A 24,248-nucleotide genomic window follows, 5' to 3' on the forward strand; every position below is an offset into this window, starting at 1 on the left:
CACTTATCAAATATTTTGTGCATATGTCTTATCGCAGTTCTTGACTTTGTTTGTTTGAAGTTCAATAATAATAATAATAACATCTTTATCGTTATGTTTACCATCTTTGAACTCGCCCTTTAAAACGAACTGTTCGAAAGAATCGATTCGCGGAAATGAATCAGAGTTTGAGCGTGTGTGAACTACAACTCCCAGAATGCCCGAATCATGCTCTTTCCGTTTGTCCATGACTTCAAATGTCTCCGCGGGGAAATGTGGACACAGCTAAAGTTTACGTGATTTTTTTTTCTCTCTGTGGAGTTGCCATGGTTTCCGCAGTGTTGTCAATAGCACGATGGTATGTTTGTAATATTACCTTCTGAAAGTGCTGTTTTGCTATTCATCTTATATTTTTCCTTTTAATTTTCAGGATTGTTCTAGAGTACATGCTAGCATGTGGGGTTGCGTCAATACATGTGAATAAAATAGTTTCGCGAACGCACCTTACAGAGAAATTAGTCAGATCATAGCTGTTTTTGCCAGAGTATGATACAGTTATTGTTACTACTTTAAATTTCAACCTCAAACAATGAATATTTTTGTGGTCTAACTATGGTTACCATGGTAACTTTTAGTAAGGGGTTATTTTGTGGTATCGATGTCCATTTTTTAAAGTGACATTTATATGATTCTTTTCAGTCTTTACTTATTTATGTCTGTTATGATAAACTGAATTCCCATTACACAAATTAGTGACCATAGTTTTTTTAAAATATAATTTGAATTCAGTTGTTTTTACTACAAGTTGCATTAAATAATTAATTATTGATTGTTTAATTACCATGCTAGCTTATTCAAAGTCACAACAGTTTTATAATTGTAGCTAAATTAAAGGTACAATATGTAAGATTTTAGCAGTAAAATATCCATAAACCTCTAGGCCAGTGTTATATATTTTGTTCACTTGAGTACTTACAATATCCCAAATGTTTGCAACTATTTGTAAATTGTGAGAAAATTGCAATTTTACCCAAGGCTCCGGGACGTGTGAGGAGTCGCCTGTCAATTGCGTCATACCCGTGTTATCCTCGGTTTCCATGGAAACACCAAAGACGCTTTAATATATTGCATGTTTTAATAGGCAAGGGAACAACTGATTGGATATATTTATAGACAGAAAAGTAATTATTGTTATATAGCTCAACACGTTTAGTCTTATTGTTTAAATCTAATTTTCTTGATTTTTTGCAAGTACCATGCTTTACCATGCCTCAGAGAAAAACTATTTTGTCAAGTAGCTAACATAGCATAATCAGATGCAGCTTTATTTTTAGTAACAGTAATACAGAATTTTCTCCATCATACAATATGTTTTAAAATGAATTGAATGCCATTTATCAACACAAGCCATCGAGCATTTAATATGATATTCTAAAATCGATCTATCTTACTGCAGAGTGTCTCAAACAAGTGTCTCACAGCAGCCGCCGAGTGAACGCACAGAGTAACATTATAACATCATTTTCAACACACTCAAATGTATCTAATATGATAAACAGAGCTGCATTACCTCATACTCATGACTGGAATAGCGGAAGCGGCGTCGGCGACTGTGTCATAATAAAAGTTCCGCTGCTTGCGGCGTGTGTTGCTTAATCGCTCCAGCGGCCTCGTTCAGCTCCCACAACACTCGGTCCTGCTCTGCTTCATACTACAGTAACGTTAATCACATCCATGAATATGATTCCCGAGTCCTATCCCGATTGTTTCAACCGGCTGTGATGTGAAGACCACATGTCCCAAGATTCTGCACTCAAACTTGCCGTCATCAAGCTGCGCCTTTGTTTTGAATAGGCCTCTAGCGGATATAAATCTTACATATTGCACCTTTAACTTACCATAGTAATGTTTTTGTAAGAGACTGTTTTTGATATCAGCATATATTTTCCAAAGTGACATTTCAGTCTTTGCATATGTCTTGTCTTGCATATATTTTTGTGTATTTCAGGCCTGGGGCAGAAAAAAGACATAGCATCCAAACTCAGAGGGTTTTATGACGTCGGGGGTCGTGTCAGCCTAATCTGGTCATCCTTGAGTGGAGCCTCAGTCAGGCCAATAGGATTAGAGAGTGAGGGAAGAGGCTTTACCTATTCTTGGAGTATGTGATGGCAGTCTTCTCATACTGAAGCACAGAGTTACATCTATCTTTCAATTCTGACTCAAAAACCCTTTCCTGCATGACTGGGAACATTATTTTCCTTTCCATTGGAGAAAGTGAGCCAAGCATGGAGCTAGGAAAAGCCAAACTTCTGAGAACAGGGTTAAACACCCTACACCAAGCCATTCACCCGGTGCACGGAATAGCCTGGACGGACGGTAAGCAGGTCTGTCTCACGTCCTTGTATTCTGTCGACGGTGAGCCCAAATTTGGCGACACCAATGTCATTGGACAATTCGAACACGTCTTGGGACTCTTCTGGGGGCCGTTGTGCTGCTCCGGGTCACCGGCGTTGCTTGCCGTGCAGCATAAGAAGCACATCACGGTCTGGCAACTTCAGCTGAGCACTTTGGAGCAGAACAAACTCTTGTGCACGCAGACCTGCGAAATGAGCGAGCCGTTCCCATTGCTGTCCCAAGGATGTGTCTGGCATCCCAAAATGGACATCTTAGCTGTTTTGACCAAGCGAGACGCCTCGGTTTTGTTTTCCGTGCGGGTTGATAATCGTCGTGTGAAGGCTGACATCAAGGGCGGCGGTCTGATCCATTGTGCCTGCTGGACTAAGGATGGAAACCGTCTGGTGGTTGCCATCGGTAGCGCATTGCACTCGTACATTTGGAACGACATCCAAAAGAGCCTGGTGGCATGTTCCTTCTGCCCTGTTTTCGATGTAGGTGGGTATATCTGCGCCATCGAGTCCACCGACGAGGCTCAAGTGGCTGTAGCAACTGAACTTCCGCTTGATAAAATTTGCGGGCTAAATGCGGGCATCGCCTTTGACCTGCCAAATGAGTCAGAGGCATCGACTTGTCGTCCTTCTCCCGTTTTGACAGTGGATGCAGACTATTATGTGGACTCTAGACGAAGATCATGTGATTCTGAACGCTTGGGACACGGCTCTTCATCCGGACCGATAGATCTAACACACCTTCTCGCCAAACACAGGAAATCAGACCCGAGCCCTCTCATTCACTTGAGGCGGCGGGATCATTTGACGGGAAATGGTCAGGACTCGTCACATTTGATTCTAGTGACGTACGAACGCAAGGTCACCACTACAAGGAAGGTCAGCATCCCTGGCATCTTGGTTCCTGACATCATTGCATTCGATCCGAGCGGGAGCACAGTAGCCGTGGCGTCGAACACGTGCAACATGATCCTTGTGTACTGTATCACAGATTCTTCCATGCCCAACGTGCAACAGATCCAGCTGCAAAAGAATGAGAGGCCCAAAGGGGTGTGCTTTTTTACCAACAAGATGTTGCTCTTTATGATTGGCCGGCAGAAGTCCAATGATCCGGCTTTCCTCCCCTCCTCCAATACGGACAAGTACATCTTGAGGCTAATAGCCAAGGAGCTGGTATTTGACGAGGACAGTGCCACCCCGGTGGTTCCCAAGTCCGAGCCGCCAAGCCAACAACATCATGGGATTAGACGTCATTCTGAGAACTTTTCTAAAGAGGACCGTCTATCAATTAAGGATCTAATACTTCCCGGAGGCTCTGTAATTGTTTCGCCATCCAGTCGGAGAAAACTAATCGAGGAGGTACGCAGCTCAGAGTTGAGCCCTGTGGCAAGCTCCGCCGACTTCTCAGATAGAGCATCCAGTGCCTCCTCCATTACTCTAGAAAACTACGATATGGATCACATCAGCCGCATGACCACGCTTGCCGTAGCCGGTCAGGGTAGCCGGGATTCCAGTCGGCCGTGTTCTCCCAGGTACGAGGCCTCGGAAAAGTCGTACTCCGATGCCACCCCGCCAAAGAACAGCTTTCAGTCCAAAGAGAAGAACCTGGAGCAGCTGACGCAGAACATGGAGAGGATTTTCACCCGATTTGCTGACGTCCAGCAGTGCCTCTCAGAAATCAGAGACTTCACCCAGAACGGCAAAAAGATCGCATGCAGTTATCCGTCTGCTTATGAACCGCAATACGTGCACATTACGTGTCAGGTATGAAATGATTTTCTAAACTTTTCTAAGTCTGCACTTCAACAAGGAAAGTTTGCTGTCTTCATTTTTCTACTACAGAAGAGTGCTAATCTGTTGATTTTATTTAATTAATTGGGTCCCAATTTATATTAAGTGGCCTTAACTACTATGTACTTACATTTAAATTAATCATTTGATACAATGCACTTATTGTGTACATACATGTTTTTACATTGTACTTATATTTTAAAAACACCTGCATGTAATTACATCTGTAATTAATTTCTGTATTTACACTTATAATTACACTGTTGACCCATCCCTTACACCTTACCCCTACCCTTAAACCTACCCATACCACCAAAGCTTTCCCTAACCTTACCCGTATCCCACCTCAATAGCAGCAAAAGTGTTTTACAATTCAATATGAACCCAATAAGTACATTGTACTTATTTTTTGATGTAAGTACATAGTAGTTAAGGCCACTTAATATAAAGTGGGACCATTAATTGCATAAAGAATTCTATTCGCAGCATTGTATTGAAAAACCATCTTGTCCAACAATCTCAATATGCAAATTCTCTCAAACAACAATATGCTACATATTGTGTGAATAATTTAGAATGCTAAAATTTGTATTAGAATAATTTTAATAATTATAATTTATATTACTAATAAATGTAATAATTATTATTATTATTATGATTAAATTTAATATTATAACTTATAAATAATCTAAATTATAATTTATATAAATTATAACAATATTTATTATTATTATTATTATTATTTTCAATAATTTACAATACAATAATTTATAAAGTTAATGTAAACATTATAATATCAGAGCACCCTAATAATTGATTATGGCATTTGTTGTCAACCGTTTTCATTGTCAAAATAATAATAATAATAATAATAATAATAATAATAATAATATTAATTAATTAATTAATTAATTAATTAATTAATTAATAAAAAATAAATAAATAAATATTTTTTTTTATTATTAAATATTTTATTAAATATATATATATAATTACAATAATTTATAAAGTGAATGTAAACATTATATCAGGGCACCCTAATATATATATATGGTAAATGATATAGTAATAATAATTATTACTATGATTAAATTGAATAATGCTATAATTTTAAATAATCTAAATTATAATTAATATAAATAATAACAATATTATTATTATTTATAATAATTTACATTACAATAATTTATAAAGTAAATGTAAACATTTAAATATCAGAGCACACTAATAATTGATTATGGCATTTGTTGTCAATAATTTTCATTGTCGATTTAAAAAAAAAAAAAGTTTCTTCCTGTTCCAAAGCAGAAGATCCATGGTGCTTTATGGGTCAAGGACTGACGGATGTGGAGACCCCAACAGGTCAAATATCCTCTACCATTTATAGGGAACCTTCTTAGACGTTGACATACTGTTAATGTTACATTTAATAAATAAACAACAAAAGAAATGAGTACTTGATTAAATGATTTGCTTCTGTAGCTAAGTCTTAATCCAAACCAAGACTCTACAAAGCCCATTTTACTCTTAGTCAGACCATCAGGCATTGTAAAGCATCACGCCAACTCATAATTCCTCTCACTGTTGTCAGCACAATCCTTTGTCAGCAGATGTCAGATTGAAGTGATTCTGTTGACCTTGGCATAACTTGTTTTAGGGGAATCATCAGACTTAATCCATGACCACATGACCAGGTCTGTTGTGAATGATGCTCCCTTAAAGTGACTCATGGTGTTAATCAATGGCACTTTGTATTTGTCTTTTCCTCCAGAAACAGTTGTCTGAGAATGTGTATACAGATGAGAGAAGGCCGTTGCTGCTGTGTGGGGGGCGGATCTGCCTGCGGGTGGTACAGGAACTCTTCGGCCTGGCAGTCGTAGAGATGATGCATGGTACATCTAGAAGATTTAGAAACTTTGCAAAATGCTGATTCCACCAAGTTTATCAATACATATGTAATAATATTGGACATAATCAGGTTCATTAAGTCAAGATGTATATCATTGCATTGATAAACTGATTTTTACTGAAAAGTACTGAACTACTGAAAAGTAGTTGCAACCACTGCACACTGAAAGAAGCATCTGAGCATTTCTGAGCTCTCTATGTTGACATTTCAGGCAGATTTGCTCTTTTCAACAATGAGCAGATGGGATCTATTAATGAGGCCGAATCTTTTGTTGAAGACAGATTGTTCAGTGTGCTTTGGCTTCATTTAATTGTCAATGACTAAAATAGGAAGCGATTAGGTGGTGCAATTGGATTTGAGGATTTAAGGTTGAATCAGCTTACAGTCTTTTGTGCTGTGCATCTCTAGCACTGATGTATGGAAGCTTGTTTCCACCACTGAATAAAAAAGGGAATTGTGAGTTTATATCTCGCAATTCTGAGAAAAAAATTCAGAATTACAAGATATAAACTCGCAACTGCAAGAAAAGTCAGAATTGCAAGAAAAAGTCAGAATTGTCTGATATAAACTTGAAATTGTGTTTATAAAGTCAAAACTGTGAAAAATGATTTTTTTCCCCCTCAGAATTGGACTTTATAACTTGCAATTGTGAGTTTATAGGTCACAATTCTGAGAAAAGTCAGAATTGTGAGATATAAACTCGCATTTGCGAGAAAAGTCAGAATTGCGAGAAAGTTAGAATTGCAAGATATAAACTCACAATTGCGAGAAAAATGTCAGATTTGCCAAAAAAGTTAGAATTACGAGATATAAACTTGCAAGTGCGAGAAAAGTCAGAATTGCAAGAAAAACGTCAGAATTGCGAGATATCAACTTGCCAATGCGAAAAAAGTCAGAATTGCAAGAAAAAAGTCAGAATTGCGAGATATAAACTCGCAATTTCAAGAAAAAAAGTCAGAATTGCAAGAAAAAAGTCAGAATTGCGAGAAGTCAGAATTGCGAGATATAAACTCGCCAATGCGAAAAAAGTCAGAATTGCAAGAAAAAAGTCAGAATTGTGAGATATAAACTTGCAATTGCGAGAAAAATCTGAATTGTGAGAAAAAAGTCAGAATTGCAAGATATAAACTCTCAATTGCGAGAAAAATGTCAGAATTGCAAGATATAAACTCACAATTGCAAGAAAAGTCTGAATTGCAAGATATAAACTTGCAATTGTGAGAAAAGTCAGAATTGCGAGATATAAACTCGCAATTGCAAGAAAAAAAGTCAGAATTGCGAGAAAAAAGTCAGAATTGCGAGAAGTCAGAATTGTGAGATATAAACTTGCAATTGCGAGAAAAGTCAGAATTGCAAGATATAAACTCGCAATTGCGAGAAAAATGTCAGAATTGCAAGATATAAACTTGAAATTGTGAGAAAAATGTCAGAATTGCAAGAAAAAGTCAGAATTGTCTGATATAAACTTGAAATTGTGTTTATAAAGTCAAAACTGTGAAAAATGATTTTTTTCCCCTCAGAATTGGACTTTATAACTTGCAATTGTGAGTTTATAGGTCACAATTCTGAGAAAAGTCAGAATTGCGAGATATAAACTCGCATTTGCGAGAAAAGTCAGAATTGCGAGAAAGTTAGAATTGCAAGATAAAAACTCACAATTGCGAGAAAAATGTCAGATTTGCCAAAAAAGTTAGAATTACGAGATATAAACTTGCAAGTGCGAGAAAAGTCAGAATTGCAAGAAAAACGTCAGAATTACGAGATATAAACTTGCCAATGCGAAAAAAGTCAGAATTGCAAGAAAAAAGTCAGAATTGCGAGATATAAACTCGCAATTTCAAGAAAAAAAGTCAGAATTGCAAGAAAAAAGTCAGAATTGCGAGAAGTCAGAATTGCGAGATATAAACTCGCCAATGCGAAAAAAGTCAGAATTGCAAGAAAAAAGTCAGAATTGTGAGATATAAACTTGCAATTGCGAGAAAAATCAGAATTGTGAGAAAAAAGTCAGAATTGCAAGATATAAACTCGCAATTGCGAGAAAAATGTCAGAATTGCAAGATATAAACTCACAATTGCAAGAAAAGTCTGAATTGCAAGATATAAACTTGCAATTGTGAGAAAAGTCAGAATTGCGAGATATAAACTCGCAATTGCAAGAAAAAAAGTCAGAATTGCGAGAAAAAAGTCAGAATTGCAAGATATAAACTCGCAATTGCGAGAAAAATCTGAATTGTGAGAAAAAAGTCAGAATTGCAAGATATAAACTCGCAATTGCGAGAAAAATCTGAATTGTGAGAAAAAAGTCAGAATTGCAAGATATAAACTCTCAATTGCGAGAAAAATGTCAGAATTGCAAGATATAAACTCACAATTGCAAGAAAAGTCTGAATTGCAAGATATAAACTTGCAATTGTGAGAAAAGTCAGAATTGCGAGATATAAACTCGCAATTGCAAGAAAAAAAAGTCAGAATTGCGAGAAAAAAGTCAGAATTGCGAGAAGTCAGAATTGTGAGATATAAACTTGCAATTGCGAGAAAAGTCAGAATTGCAAGATATAAACTCGCAATTGCGAGAAAAATGTCAGAATTGCAAGATATAAACCTGAAATTGTGAGAAAAAAGTCAGAATTGCGAGAAGTCAGAATTGTGAGATATAAACTTGCAACTGCGAGAAAAGTCAGAATTGCAAGATATAAACTCGCAATTGCGAGAAAAATGTCAGAATTGCAAGATATAAACTCGCAATTGCGAGAAAAATGTCAGAATTGCAAGATATAAACTTGCAATTGTGAGAAAAAAGTCAGAATTGTGAGATATAAACTTGCAATTGTGAGAAAAAAGTCATAATTGTGAGATATAAACTCGCAATTGCAAGAAAAAAAGTCAGAATTGTGAGACATAAACTCGCAATTGTGAGACAAAAAAAGAATTGGAAGTTAAAAAGTCGCAATTTTACATTTTTTTTATTCCATGGTGGAAACAAGCATACATATCGATGCTTGCTCAAACCACTTTCACTTATGCTAATACTGCAAATTACTGTGCAGAAATTTCTCATTATTTTAAGTTCTTTCTCTTCTTGCCACAGGTCCCATGTGGATTGTCTTGGTGGCTGATACAGATGGTTTCGTTCCGCTCACGTTTAAACACAAGGACGAGCTCACAATCAGGAGCGCCAGAAGGAAATCTCCTGTAAGACCCCCGAGTTGTGCGGATGTATTTCCCCCTGAAAGTCCCCTGTCTCCCAACGCAGAAAAATGAAGCCCATATCATCGAGGACTTGTTAGAAATATTTTTTTATAATATTTGTCTTTTGTTAGCTGGGTGTTTGTGGCTAACACACGAATATTCCAAAATTTGGAATTCAGGGAAAATTTCTTGCTGACATATTCGTCACTTTGATAAATAATGGATGATAGTAGATTTGTGTAACGTGACACGGTTCTTTGTTTATTTTTCAGAGGAAATACTTGAGTGCCTGCTTGATTATTTTTGCTAAAAATAGTTATCCTATACAACAAAATGAAGATATATGTAATGTGATATTAAAACTCATAGTGCAACTTCATCAATGACTTCATAAGCTGTAAATCACACATGCACATGAACCACACAATAGCACCTTAATATCTTTTTGCATTACCTGATTATTATTTATAGTATTATAATTTTAGTAAATCTAAAGATTACCTTGGGCTTATTTTTAACAACATACTGTACACACACGCACACATATACAGTACACAGATAGATGCATGAACTACATTAATTTATCCAAATAATATTCAATACTTTTATTATCATTATTCCTTTATTTTAATTTTATTGAAGCATCATTGAAATATGCTGAAGCTACGTGAACCAGCACAATTTTTTATTAATCCTGGAATCAAGTCATTTAATAATATTTATAATCACTATAACAACTTGAACAATATATTATCAGTATATTTTCCCTCAGGAAATCCTCATATATAATGATATATAGTCCATTCATGTGTATAAATTAGATATATGTGGCTATATGTTCATGTGAAAATACAGAAACAGACTGAATACAGAAACAAACTGAAATGTTTACATTAAAACATAATATATATCTCACACAGTGTAATATACACTAACACAACTCATCCCAGCACTGGGCTAGAATATCAGGATCTGCTGTTTGGGGACGTTACGCGCTGCTCAAATCAGCTCTGAGAGATTTACAGGTAATGCTCTGGTTTCTGAAAAATAAATAAGCATATAATAAGCAAAAATATAGCATATAATTTGTCAAATATAAAAATGTTTCTTTTTAATATATATATATATATATATATATATATATATATATACAGTACAGTCCAAAAGTTTGGAACCACTAAGATTTTTAATGTTTTTTAAAGAAGTTTCGTCTGCTCACCAAGGCTACATTTATTTAATTCAAAATACAGTAAAAAACAGTAATATTGTGAAATATTATTACAATTTAAAATAACTGTGTACTAATTAAACATATTTGACAAAGTAATTTATTCCTGTGATACAAAGCTGAATTTTCAGCATCGTTACTCCAGTCTTCAGTGTCACATGATCCTTCAGAAATCATTCTAATATGCTGATTTGCTGCTCAAGAAACATTTATGATTATTTTCAATGTTGAAAACAGTTGTGTCCTTTTTTTTTCAGGATTCCTTGATGAATAGAAAGTTCAAAAGAACAGCATTTATCTGAAATACAAAGCTTCTGTACCATTATACACTACCGTTCAAAAGTTTGGGGTCAGTAAGAATTTTTATTTTTATTTTTTTGAAAAGAAATGAAAGAAATGAATACTTTTATTCAGCAAGGATGCATTAAATCAATCAAAAGTGGCAGTAAAGACATTTATAATGTTACAAAAGATTAGATTTCAGATAAACACTGTTCTTTTGAACTTTCTATTCATCAAATAATCCTGAAAAAAAATATTGTACACAAATATTTTGTACAATTGTACACATTAAATAAAGCAGATCAGCATATTAGAATGATTTCTGAAGGATCATGTGACACTGAAGACTGGAGTAATGATGCTGAAAATTCAGCTTTGCATCACAGGAATAAATTACTTTGTGAAATATATTCAAATAGAAAACAGTTATTTTAAATTGTAATAATATTTCACAATATTACTGTTTTTTACTGTATTTTTAATTAAATAAATGTAGCCTTGGTGAGCAGACGAAACTTCTTTTAAAAACATTAAAAATCTTAGTGGTTCCAAACTTTTGGACTGTACTGTGTATATATATATATATATATAGTATATATACACACACACACACACACAACTGTTTAAAAGTTTGGGGTCTGTAAGATTTTTATTGTTTTGGTATTATATATATATATATATATATATATATATTACCTGAGCTCTTCCAGGGCGAATTTGTTTCGTAATCTGACGTCCTCACTAATTGGGTACACCACGAGGATCATGAGGCCTGTGGTGATGCAGACCACCGGAGCGGCACCGATGAGCAGTTTTAGCGTGTAGACCACTGGAGGGGGCTGTCTGCACGCTCCTGTGTCATAACCAGCAAACCTACAACACCACCAACAACAACTATGCATTCAGCTTTTATATGCTGCACAAAAATCAAATGTCTTCATTTACTGACTGGTTTCCAAATTTCAACAGACAAACCAAAATAATTGTCAATACTGTATTGTTTACACACTGGTCTGTCATGATTCATAATTTCCAGAGTAATGAAAGAGTGATCTCACTGTAGACAGAGCGTAGACACTCCAAGAGAAATGCCTGCAGCAAACTTTGTGAAGAAAGCATATAGGGAATAGAAGATTGCCTCGTGTCCCTTTGAGTTGCGGTTTGCCAGTCTGAAGTCATCCACTACATCTGGTAACATTGACCTGAGCAACAGGAAACACAACACAGCAGAGGCTTCATTCATCATCTCGTATTAAACATCGACATTGGTACCATAAAGCCAAATCCTCTTTGTAGACGGCACATAAAAACTGCAATTTACTCAATTGGGGCCTTTCCAATCAAGCAGAGTCTATCTTTAAAAACCAAAAAATAGCATGAGCCAGCCATGAAACCTGTTATTTGGAGATTGCTGGTTATTAAACCTATATATACGAAAGTTAAAGCTTGGCCGGTTAAAATAAACAAAGTTATAATGCGATCTTTATGGATCACTTTGAGGCTTTTAAAGTCGGCATGAAATGGAAGTAGTGATAGTCTTTTCTTCCCTATTGTGACATACATCCGAGTGAAACTGCTTCTCGAACAAGAAAAAATATAGGACGGGACTTAATTTTGTCTGTCGGGAATTGATTGGATCATTGTGGTTTGCTATTGGTGGAGCTCATGTGAGTGACAGGTTGTCCCGCCCTCATGAGAAGAGATGTCACTGCACAAAATAAGATATTTTGAAGAATGTCGGTAAGCAAAGTTTCTGATCCCCATTGACTTCCATAGTATTTTTTTTTCTATACTATGGAAGTCAATAGGGGCCAGCAACTGTATAGTTACCCACATTCTTCAAAAAATCTTTCTTTATGTTCAACAGAAGAAAGAACTTCATGCAGGTTTACAACAACTTGAGGGTGAGTAAATAATGAGAGAATGTTTTGAACTATGCCTTTAAAGGTCCCCAAGAACGTTCTTTCACAAGATGTAATATAAGTCTAAGGTGTCTCCTGAATGTGTCTGTGAAGTTTCAGCTCAAAATACCCCATAGATTTTTTTAAATTAATTTTTTTAACTGCCTATTTTGGGGCATCATTAACAATGCACTGATTTACACTCGGCGCCGCCCCCTTAAATCACGTGCTCCCTGCCACACCAGCTGTCGACTATATTACAGCGCATTTACAAAGTTCACACAGCTAATATAACCCTCAAATGGATCTTTACAAGATGTTCGTCATGCACGCTGTATGCGTGCTTCAAATGATGTGAGTAAAGTATTTATTTGGATGTTAAAGTTTTATTCTGAGTGAATCTGAGGCTGTCCTCCGTGGCTAACGGCTAATGCTACACTGTTGGAGAGATTTATAAAGAATGAAGTTGTGTTTATGAATTATACAGACTGCAAGTGTTTAAAAAATGAAAATAGCGACGGCTCTTGTCTCCGTGAATACAGTAAGAAACGATGGTAACTTTAACCACATTTAACAGTACATTAGCAACATGCTAACGAAACATTTAGAAAGACAATTTACAAATATCACTAAAAATATCATGCTATCATGGATTATGTCAGTTATTATTGCTCCATCTGCCATTTTTCGCTGTTGTTCTTGCTTACCAAGTCTGATGATTCGGCTGTGTGCAGCTCCAGACGTTAACTGGCTGCCCTTGTCTAATGCCTTTTATAATGTTGGGAACATGGGCTGGCATTATGCAAATATTGGGGCGTACACCCCGACTGTTACGTAACAGTCGGTGTTATGTTGAGATTCGCCTGTTCTTCGGAGGTCGTTTAAACAAATGAGATTTATATAAGAAGGAGGAAACAATGGGGTTTGAGACTCACTGTATGTCTTTTCCATGTACTGAACTCTTTTTATTTAACTATGCCAAGGTAAATTCAATTTTTGAATCAAGGGCACCTTTAAATGCATGATATAAACTATATTTATACTACACTTTGAAGAAAATCCTGCCTTTTTCATTACCACTGCAAAAACTGATCTACACATTCTGTGCTTTAAAACAAAAAACACAAAGTATTGGATGCAGATTGTTTGTTTATACATAATGTAGCATTATATTTGGTTTTGGAAGACTCACCATGGTAACAAGAGAGAAGCAGCCACACTAAGCCCAGACGATACGGCCACAACATATGCCACTATCAGATTAGGGATGAACACCAGCATCACCGTGAATGGCATGATCCACTGCACAGACGACATTTTAAAGGATGTCATTGAATGTTACCCAATGTACATATGCATTAAAACATTTAAAGGTGCAGTGAATATGATTTTCACCTCCAGAAATGAATAATGCATTTAATAAACATTTTAAAATAACAGTGTTCTAGAAAAGACCATTTATTCTACATAAGACTGGTTTCCCCACATGGTGGCAGCAATGCTGAGATCACATAAACAGCTGAATACAAATGTTTTTGATTAGGCCACTATTATCTTGACACCTTCAGAATAAACACTGCTATATGACAGACAATATAGTAAAAATACCCAATAATTGCTGTTTATAACATGGTAGTATCCATTGATCATTTATAATGCTATTAAAGCTGAAGATCTACTGAATAAAGAGTCATCCAAATCACTGTTTAAAGGGATAGTTCACCCAAAAATGAAAATGAAGAGTTCAGATGCAAAAGCCTTTTAAGTGCCATCTGAAATTTTCTTCTAAAATTTGCATTTTTCAGTTATTTCACTTTAATGGCAATGAAAAGGACCCATTAATTGCCATTAAAGTGAAATTACTGAACATAAACATACAAGCTTGATAAAAATGCTCATTTTAGAAGAATATTTCAGATGGCACTTAGAGGCTTTTGCATCTGAAGTCTTCAAATGATCCCATAATTTACTCACCCTCAAGCCATCCTAAGTGTATATGACTATCTTCCTTCAGAATCGGACACAATCGGAGTTATATTTAAAAATCCAAGCTTCATAATGAGAGTGAATGGTACCTGTGATTTTCAAGCCCCCCAAAAAAGCATGCAACCATCATAAAAGTAATCCACACTTTCCAGCGGGTTAATAAAGGTCTTCTGAAGCGAAGCAATGAAAACTATCCATATTTATGAAGAGGAGAGAACAAAACAAAATGCCGGTCATCAATTAGAAGTCTAAAACGAGAAGTTTTAAAGTAAAATGTCGGAGGATTTCGATATAAGAGAAGAGGAGCTTCATCCTACATTGGTTCAGAGGAACTCAACTCTGATTATAAATTATAGTTAAGTTTTAAATATGGATATTTTTATTACAAAAAACAATCACTTCACTTCAGAAGGCATTTATTAACCCACTGGTATCATATGGATTACTTTTATGATGGATGGATGCGCTTTTTGGAGCTTCAAAAACTCAGGTACCATTCATTCCCATTATAAAGCTTGGAAGAGCCAGGATATTATTTAATATAACTCTGATTGTGTTTGGCTGAAAGAAGAAAGTCATATACACCTCAAGGGTGAGTAAATTATGGGATCATTTTTATTTTGGGGTGAACTGCCCCTTTAAGAAAAAACACTTAATAAAGTAACAATTACTGTTATGCCGCAGAATGCTGCTGTCTTCTTCCCAAACTTCTCAAGAAACCACTGCCAGAATGGGATACTCACTGCTGCCGACATCTGGATGATATAGAAATTCAGTCACATATTCACTTTACCCAAGATACTGACACACATTCGAGAATTATAGAGAGCTTTGTCTTCATTTCAATGTCAGATAAAGTAACTAAACAAACAAGAGATGACAGTGTGATGAGAAGTGCCAGTGGCAGGTCTATTGAAATGGAAATGGCGTCAACAATATCTGTTTATTGAATAAAGTTCATAGTGGTGTCAGCTTTTCATGTCTTCATCAGGTACTCACCAGAATTGTCAAAACAATGTTCTGAAAGTGATCTCGAAGCTCCACCGCATACGTGCAGAACAGCACAAAGTTACTTTGTATCATCTGCAAAAGGAGACAGCGGCAAATGAGAGTTCTAACGAAGTCATTCATTAATCCAGCCCAAAACTCTGTGATTAAAGGAATAGCTCACCCAAGGATGAAAGTTTTAGTCATGTTCCATCGGAAAAACTGCCTACGGGTTTGGAATGACATGAGGGCGAGTAAATAATGGCAGAATTTTTTCATTTTTGAGTGAACTATCCCTTTAAGAAAACCTGAAGGCTACATTCTGGGAATGTATTCAGAGTTTTAAACATGATGAAACTGTATATGCTGCTAATAAACATAATTATTCGGTTACATACTTTCTTTCAAACAACGAACAGCTGAACACATTGTGCACACTAAATTAACTAGAAGGACATACTGGAGGGAAAGCGTGTTACCTGGATGGCCACAGAAATGAAAAGGAAAGCTGCCGTCAGAGTGAGGTAAGACCCGTGCTTCATGACCAAAATAAAGCCCTTATGGAAAGGAATGGCTTTGTCTGTTTTAGGAGCGTAGGGATCTAATGCAGACGGAAAAGCGGTGAAAACACAAACATTAGACATGTTTTCTGAGGTGCAGTGTGATACTATTATGACAAATTTAAAAGAAAAGTTCACCCCGCACCCCAAAAAAAAAACATTTCAGTAGAACACAAAAAGATATTTTAGACACAATAGTTATGCTGCAGTTTTATGAATGGAAGCGAAGTGACGCAACTGACAATGGTAGGTCACATGACAGTAACAACATGGCGGATGTAGTACGTCTGAATTTCATTCATACTACCTATATTCATACCTTGTAGAACATACTTTTTTAAAGGTGCCATCGAATTGAAAATTGAATTTACCTCGGCATAGTTAAATAACAAGAGTTCAGTACGTGGAAATGACATACAGTGAGTCTCAAACACCATTGTTTCCTCCTTCTTATATAAATCTCATTTGTTTAAAAGACCTCCGAAGAACAGGCGAATCTCAACATAACACCGACTTAACAGTAACAGGTCGTAACAGTCGGGGTGTACACCCCCAATATTTGCATATGCCAGCCCATGTTCAAGGCATTACACAAGGGCAGCCAGTATTAACGTCTGGATCTGTGCACAGCTGAATCATCAGACTAGGTAAGCAAGCAAGGACTACAGCGAAAAATGGCAGATGGAGCAATAATAACTGACATGATCCATGATATCATGATATTTTTAGTGATATTTGTAAATTGTCTCTCTAAATGTTTCGTTAGCATGTTGCTAATGTACTGTTAAATGTGGTTAAAGTTACCATCATTTATTACTATATTGACGGAGACAAGAGTAGTCGCTATTTTCATTAATAAACACTTGCATTCATAAACACAACTTCATTCTTTATAAATCTCTCCAACAGTGTGTAATGTTAGCTTTAGCCACGGAGCACTATCAAACTCATTCAGAATCAAATGTAAACATCCAAATAAATACCATACTTACGCAATTAGACATGCTGCATGACGAACACTTTGAAAAAGATCCATTTTGAGGGTTATATTAGCTGTGTGAACTTTGTTTATGCAATGATAGAGTCGAGAGCTCGGGAGGGGGCGGAGAGCACGAGCAATTAAAGGGGCAGCAGCCTGAATCGGCGCATTTCTAATTATGCCCCAAAATAGGCAGTTAAAAAAATTATTTAAAAAAAATCTATGGGGTATTTTGAGCTGAAACTTCACAGACACATTCAGGGGACACCTTAGACTTCTATTAACACCTTAGACTTCTATTACATCTTGTAAAAAAACGTTCGATGGCACCTTTAAAGGTCGCGAAGTAAGTTCAAATTCAAGTGTAGTACCTACTCAGACAGTACGTGATTTCGGATGCAGTGTAAGTCTTCTGAAGCCATACAGTAGCTTTGTGTGAGGCACAAATTGAAATTTAAGTAAGTATTCACTTATATAATACATATTTATAAATATAATATTCACTTGCATGTATTCAAACTTGGCTACATTTGAATATAAGTGAATGGATTTTGGTCTGTTTTGTTTTGTTCACACAAAGCTATCATATACATTACGCTTCAAAATTTGGGGTTAATAAGATTTTTAGGATGCATTAAATTGTTCATAAGTGACAGTAAAGACTTTTATACAAAATATGTATACAAATGTTTTCTATTTCAAATAAATTATGTTCTTTTGTACTTTCTATTTGTCAAAGAATCCTGAAAAAATGCATCACAATTTCCACAAAAAGCAGCACAATTGTTTTCAAATTGATAATAAAAATCATGTTTTTTGAGCAGCAAATAAGCATATTAGAATGATTTCTGAAGGATCATGTGACACTGAAGACTGGAGTAATGATGCTGAAAATTCAGCTTTGATCACAGGAATAAATTACATTTTAAAATATATATAAAAGTTAAATTTGTAATAATATTTCACAATATCACATTTTTTACTGTATTTTTTTAATCAAATAAATGCAGCTTTGGTGAGCATAAGCGACTTCATTTAAAAACAATAAAAAAATCTTAAACCCCAAACTTTTGAATGGTAGTATATCTTCAGAAAGTCATTTGGAAATGTTAATTTTTTGGGGTGAACTAAGCAAACTTTTTTATTCGGATGCAGTGGCAAAACAAATGTATGCCACATGCTTACCATCTCTCTCTTTGACTCCCAGAAACATGACCACCGTACAAACCAGAAACAGCCCTCCGATCACTCCGGCAGCTATCATGTACACTTCCTTCTGTAAAGAGAAACAGACCGTGAGAGGTGATGGAAAACAGTCCTGTCAACACATTTAATTCTGTCTTGAACACATCTTAATCTTTGGTTGTAGTTTTATTCCAGTACATGGGTGTCATGTTCCAAAGTCATTGCATCTGTTTGGGTGTATTTGCTGCTTCAGACTTCGTACTGTAGTGTACGGCCTTGTACATTTTAGTGAGCTCAAATTAGGTGCAACCCCAGAAAAGAGGAACTTTTCAATCTATTTCCCCCAAACAGGAACTGCTCTGCCCTAAACAACCTCAGGATTGTTTGCTATTTTTCCACGGACCACGGCAAGCACTTCATTATTGTTCCAGATCAAAAGAGCCGTTTCAGAGTAGTCGGCTGGCGCACCCAACCATCCCACCGCCTTTCAGCCCAGCCACGGAAGAATGTGCAATGACACGGTGAGTGGTGGATTCAGCCTGGCCGCCTCAGAGAGCTTTAACCAGAGAGACGCTCTGCAGTCCAGCTCCAAATAGCTGTGGCCCTTCATGGTTCTCCATCATGGCTTTCCACTATGGAACCCTCAGCCACATCCACAAGCCAAGCCTGTCGGTTCACTCACAAGTCGGTTTTGACTGACATCAGTGGCTCTTGGCTCAAAATAGAGTTACACCGGCCCTAAAGAAGCACATTTATTTATTGATTCTGAGGACTCTGATGAATATAAATCGTTCCTCTGAAGGTCAAGCTCTAGAAATCCACACCTAATCAGGTTTTAGAGGGTTTGCGGTTCGATGGTACTTGATGATTTCAGGGAAAAAGCCTTTTTTCTTCCATGTTGAAACACAATATCAAAACATACAGGTGCTGGTCATATAATTAGAATATCGTGAAAAAGTTCATTTTTTTATTGTAAATTATTTTTAAAAATGAAACTTTCATATATTCTAGATTCCCTACATGTAAAGTAAAACATTTCAAAAGTTTTTTTTTTTTTTTTAATTTTGATGATTAGAGCGTACAGCTCATGAAAGTGTGTCCAGTATCTCAAAATATTAGAATATTTCCTAAGATCAATCAAAAAATGGATTTTCAAAACAGAAAAGTTCAAGTTCTTTAAAGTATGTTCATTTGTACACTCAATACTTGGTCGGCAGCACATATTACAGCAAATGACTTGCTCCTAGCACAAATTACAGCATCAGTGGAGTGTGGCATGGAAGTGATCAGCCTGTGGCACTGCTGAGGCACTATTGAGCCTTCAGATCATCTGTATATTGTTGGATCGACTGTTTCTCATCTTTCTCTTGAAAATATCCCATAGATTCAGGTCAGGCATGTTGGATGCCCAATAAAGCACAGTAATATCATGGTCAGCGAACCACTTGGAAGTGGTTTTTGCACTGTGGGCAGGTGCTGAAGTCCTGCTGGAAAAGGAAATCAGCATCTCCATAAAGCTTGTCAGCAGATGGAAGCATAAAGTGCTCCAAAATCTCCTGGAAGATGGCTGCATTGACTTTGCACTTGATAAAACACAATGGACCAACACCAGCAGACGTCACGGCCCCCCCAAATCATTACTGACTTCAGAAACTTCCCACTAGACTTCAAGCAGCTTGGATTCTGTGCCTCTCCAGTTTTCCTTCAGACTCTGGGACCATGATTTCAACATGAAATGCAAAATTTACTTTTATCTGAAAAGAGGACTTTCAACCACTGTTCACTGTCCAGTTCTTTTTCTCCTTAGCCCAGGTAAGATGCTTCTGACGTTGTTTCTATTTCAGAAGTGGCTTGGTAGTCCTTTTCCTGAAGATGTCAGAGTGTGGTGACTCTTGATGCACTGACTCCGGCTTCATTTGACTCATTGTGAAGCTCTCCCAAGTGTCTGAATCGGCTTTACTTGACAGTATTCTCAAGCTTGTGGTCATCCCTGTTGCTTGTGCACCTTTGCCTACCCAATTTCTTCCTTCTAGTCAACTTTGCATTTAATATGCTTTGATACATCACTCTGTAAACAGCCACCACATTCAGTAATGACCATCTGTGACTCTCTTTGTGGAGGGTGTCAGTGATTGTCTCCTGGACCATTGCCAAGTCAGCAGTCTTCCCCATTAGTGTGGTTTCAAAGAACAAGAGATACCCGGAATTTATACTGTAGGGATGGTCATTTAATGAAACTCAAATGTAAATATTCTAATATTTTCAGATACTGGATTTTGGACTGATTTTTTCAACTGATTGCCTCTATTTTTGTAAGTTTGCAAACAGAAATATCATCAGTAAGCATAGCTAGTTTTTTTTTTTTTAATAACTGTAAATTACAAATAAACATTAATTTAAATCAAAATATATATGTTTTGTTCATTCTAATTTAATGCAACTCAAAGTTTTAAGGATAACCTAACCTGTGGGCAGATGATGTGAGTGTAGCCGATACAAATTAGACCAGTCTAATATTAACATAATAGACATAAACAGCTGAATACTTGCATATTTTTGTAACTATCAAAATAAAAATGCATGTATTTGGACTTGAATTGACCTGCAGTCAAATCCAATTTCCCTGCGAACGTCTAGGTAGCTGTGTGGAGGGAAAACGTCTGAGTGCACGTTCAGCGATGATGTCACATTTTGGTGCCACTGCCACTAGAGGCCGTATGTTTGACATTAAATATTTGATTATGGTTGAATCTATTTTTTCAAGTTCCCTGAACTCTAAACTTTAGCGGAGTTGTAAAAACTCAAAAAAATATTTAGTGTTAACTTAAATCTGATAGATGTTGAATGAACTCAAAAATAATAGTTAATGTTTTTGGCACATTTTGAGTAAAAGGTACTTTCCATTATAAGTTAGTTATACTGTTTGGGTTAACATTGTATATATATATCGAAAGGAAATGCATTAAGTGCATTGGTTCACTGATGCACTTTTAGGTCAAACAACCGTGAATGTGACACATACAGCATGAGACAGGAAGTCCTGTGATAGTGCCAGGGATCTGATGATCTCTGTTCCGCTGCTATTTCCCAGGTGACCAGTCGTCAGGTTCCGATGCGGACAGTGCTTCAGAGTGTGTGCGCTCGCTACAATCTGACCCTGAATGGCGGCACCGACCAGTGTACCAAGCACCTCCACTGTCATACCTGAACACATCCATCCAGGAAATCGTTAAATCATTATTTACATTTGAAACCATTTCCAAACATATACAGTTCTCAACATAAGCACTTGGCAAGCATTTATTTTAGGATTATTGGAGCACAATGAAATCAGATGTTGTTAATATTCTAGATCACGGGTTCCAAGATGAACACTGTAGTTTGTAGCTGTAAGCTTACGGTAAGCTGTAGCAGAGTCTCTCTCTCGCTGGTCAGTGCTCAAGAACATGGTCAGGGCGGAATAAGGCACATGGAAACACTGCAAGAAGATTAAGAAAAAACACAAAAAAGACAGTGTTTAAGATGGGAATTCTGCATGTCAAACATACTATAGGTGTGTTCGACTTGAAGCAGCGCGGCGCTGACCAATTGGTGTATGACATCAAAGCATCGCAAGAGTGATTAGAGAGCAGAAGGCTCCATATATACATATATATGTGGCTCCATATGCTTTCAAATTGCTCTCGTGGTTGATGTCATACACTGATTGCTTCAAGTCAAACACATCTTATTTAAAGGTGCCCTAGAACCAGTTTTTACAAGATGTAATATAAGTCTAAGGTGTCCCCTGAATGTGTCTGTGAAGTTTCAGCTCAAAATACCCCATAGATTTTTTTTTTATAAATTTTTTTAACTGCCTATTTTGGGGCATCATTAACTATGCACCAATTCAGGCTGCGGCCCCCTTTAAATCGCGCGCTCCCTGCCCCCGAGCTCTCGACTGTAAAACAGTGCATAAACAAAGTTCACACAGTGAGTATAGTATTTATTTGGATGTTTACATTTGATTCTGAATGAGTTTGATAGTGCTTTGTGCTAAAGCTAACATTACACACTGTTGGAGAGATTTATAAAGAATGAAGAATGAAGAATAGCGACGGCTCTCTTGTCTCCGTGAATACAGTAAGAAACGATGGTAAATTTAACCACATTTAACAGTACATTAGCAACATGCTAACGAAACATTTAGAAAGACAATTTACAAATATCACTAAAAATATCATGATATCATGGATCATGTCAGTTATTATTGCTCCATCTGCCATTTTTCGCTATTGTTCTTGCTTGCTTAACCTAGTCTGATGATTCAGTTGTGCACAGATCCAGACGTTAATACTGGCTGCCCTTGTGTAATGCCTTGAACATGAGCTGGCATATGCAAATATTGGGGGCGTACATATGAATGATCCTGACTGTTACGTAACAGTCGGTGTTATGTTGAGATTCGCCTGTTCTTCGGAGGTCTTTTAAACAAATGAGATTTACACAAGAAGGAGGAAACAATGGTGTTTGAGACTCACTGTATGTCATTTCCATGTACTGAACTCTTGTTATGCAACTATGCCAAGGTAAATTCAATTTTTGATTCTAGGACACCTTTAATGACATATATGCAAACTTCTACTCTGAACAACAAGCAGCTCATTTGCATTTAAAGGGACACACACAAAAATGGCATTTTTCTGCTCACACCCAAATAGGGGCGAATTTGACAAGCTATAATAAATGATCTGTGGGGTATTTTGAGCTGAAACTTCAAAGACACATTCTGGGGACACCAGAGACTTATATTACATCTTGTAAAAGAGGCATTATAGGTCCCCTTTAACCTTTAAATGGCATACAAAATTATATGCACAATAATATGAAATGACAGCAACACGAATGTTAAAAAAAACTTTTTTTTATTAATAATTATTAATAATAACATTATCAATAATAGTCAAAATAATAATAAAATCCTAATGTTTGCAATTGTCTTCAGTATCTGTTTTATAAAAGGAGATAACACTGAAATGTTAATGTCATATGACAATGAAATACATTATTGTGGAATGAAAATACAATAATTTCAATTTAAATAAAAGTACAACAGAATAAAATAAATATAAATAAACATAAAAATGTGCTTGATATGAAAAAAATCTCAATATTAAACTAGTGAATTAAATTTTACCACATCAGACACATTTTATGTTACCTACAGAAGATGGGTGGAAAACATTATATTTAGTGTACAATTTCAAAAAAGAATGTTTTCAGTGGTTCTTTGCAGCACTTTAGGTCGAGCAAAGATTCATTTTTAGCTGTTTTATAACAGTAGTACAAAAAGCAGTAGTACATTATGGTTAAGAACGAGATGATAAAAAGTTTTCATGGAAGTTAAATAGGACCACCTATGGTTCAGGCAATAAAATTATTTTTGGTTGTAATTGGAAGCTTTATTTTTAAGATTAAAGAAATTATGGAGTGTTCTGTACAATGACGATCTAAAAAAGGCGAGCAAAATGCACAGTGATCCAAAATTCTGAGCATTTACATTTATCAGTGGTTTCATAACCACTCATCTTTCCCGTTTACATTATGTTGTATTATAAATCTCAGAAAGAGCCAACTTACAAGCTCATAAATCAATGCTATTCATTTTAAGAACAACATAAACCTTCCTCAAGCTTGCTTGCATGTTGCATTGCACGCTCACTGTAAGTGTGCACTGCTGTCAGCTTTATCTTTTCCAATTCTCACGAAAGCCAAGTCAGCACTGCGGCAGACCAACGGCCACCAAAATAAATGTAACTACAGAGTGCTTCTCCAGCGGTGCTTCTGTTTCTTAAGAGTTCCCCATATTGTCCATTTGACTTCCATTA

General features: G+C 36.3%; 2 protein-coding genes across 2 annotated transcripts in view; one reads left to right on the forward strand and one right to left on the reverse strand.

Moving 5' to 3' along the window:
* Position 1: 1 nt before the first annotated feature.
* Positions 2-9,652, forward strand: LOC125278444 (WD repeat and coiled coil containing). The gene is made up of 4 exons (XM_048207633.1): positions 2-337; positions 1,988-4,148; positions 5,947-6,067; positions 9,173-9,652. Exons 2-4 carry the CDS (start codon positions 2,217-2,219, stop codon positions 9,343-9,345), a joined length of 2,226 nt encoding a protein of 741 aa, XP_048063590.1. The 5' UTR covers positions 2-337; positions 1,988-2,216; the 3' UTR covers positions 9,346-9,652.
* The window catches only part of mfsd2b (major facilitator superfamily domain containing 2B), a 31,178-nt gene continuing 16,461 nt past the window's right edge, over positions 9,532-24,248 (reverse strand). The window contains exons 6-15 of the mRNA XM_048207634.1: positions 21,781-21,859; positions 21,404-21,585; positions 18,382-18,472; positions 16,137-16,258; positions 15,670-15,753; positions 15,342-15,425; positions 13,877-13,986; positions 11,842-11,985; positions 11,480-11,656; positions 9,532-10,313 (exon numbers count right to left, since the gene is read on the reverse strand). Of these exons, the coding sequence (XP_048063591.1) occupies positions 10,262-10,313; positions 11,480-11,656; positions 11,842-11,985; positions 13,877-13,986; positions 15,342-15,425; positions 15,670-15,753; positions 16,137-16,258; positions 18,382-18,472; positions 21,404-21,585; positions 21,781-21,859 (1,125 nt within the window). The 3' untranslated portion in view covers positions 9,532-10,261. The remainder of the gene's footprint in view (positions 10,314-11,479; positions 11,657-11,841; positions 11,986-13,876; positions 13,987-15,341; positions 15,426-15,669; positions 15,754-16,136; positions 16,259-18,381; positions 18,473-21,403; positions 21,586-21,780; positions 21,860-24,248) is intronic.

The sequence above is a fragment of the Megalobrama amblycephala genome, linkage group LG11, assembly GCF_018812025.1.
Source record: "Megalobrama amblycephala isolate DHTTF-2021 linkage group LG11, ASM1881202v1, whole genome shotgun sequence".
Taxonomy (NCBI): Eukaryota; Metazoa; Chordata; class Actinopteri; order Cypriniformes; family Xenocyprididae; genus Megalobrama; species Megalobrama amblycephala.

Coding starts and splice junctions, on each gene's coding strand:
- LOC125278444 (XM_048207633.1), top strand. CDS start 2,217: ATGACTGGGAACATTATTTTCCTTTCCATTGGAGAAAGTGAGCCAAGC. Junction 4,149..5,946: donor ACGTGCACATTACGTGTCAG/GTATGAAATGAT, acceptor CTTTTCCTCCAG/AAACAGTTGTCTGAGAATGT. Junction 6,068..9,172: donor AGTCGTAGAGATGATGCATG/GTACATCTAGAA, acceptor TTCTTGCCACAG/GTCCCATGTGGATTGTCTTG.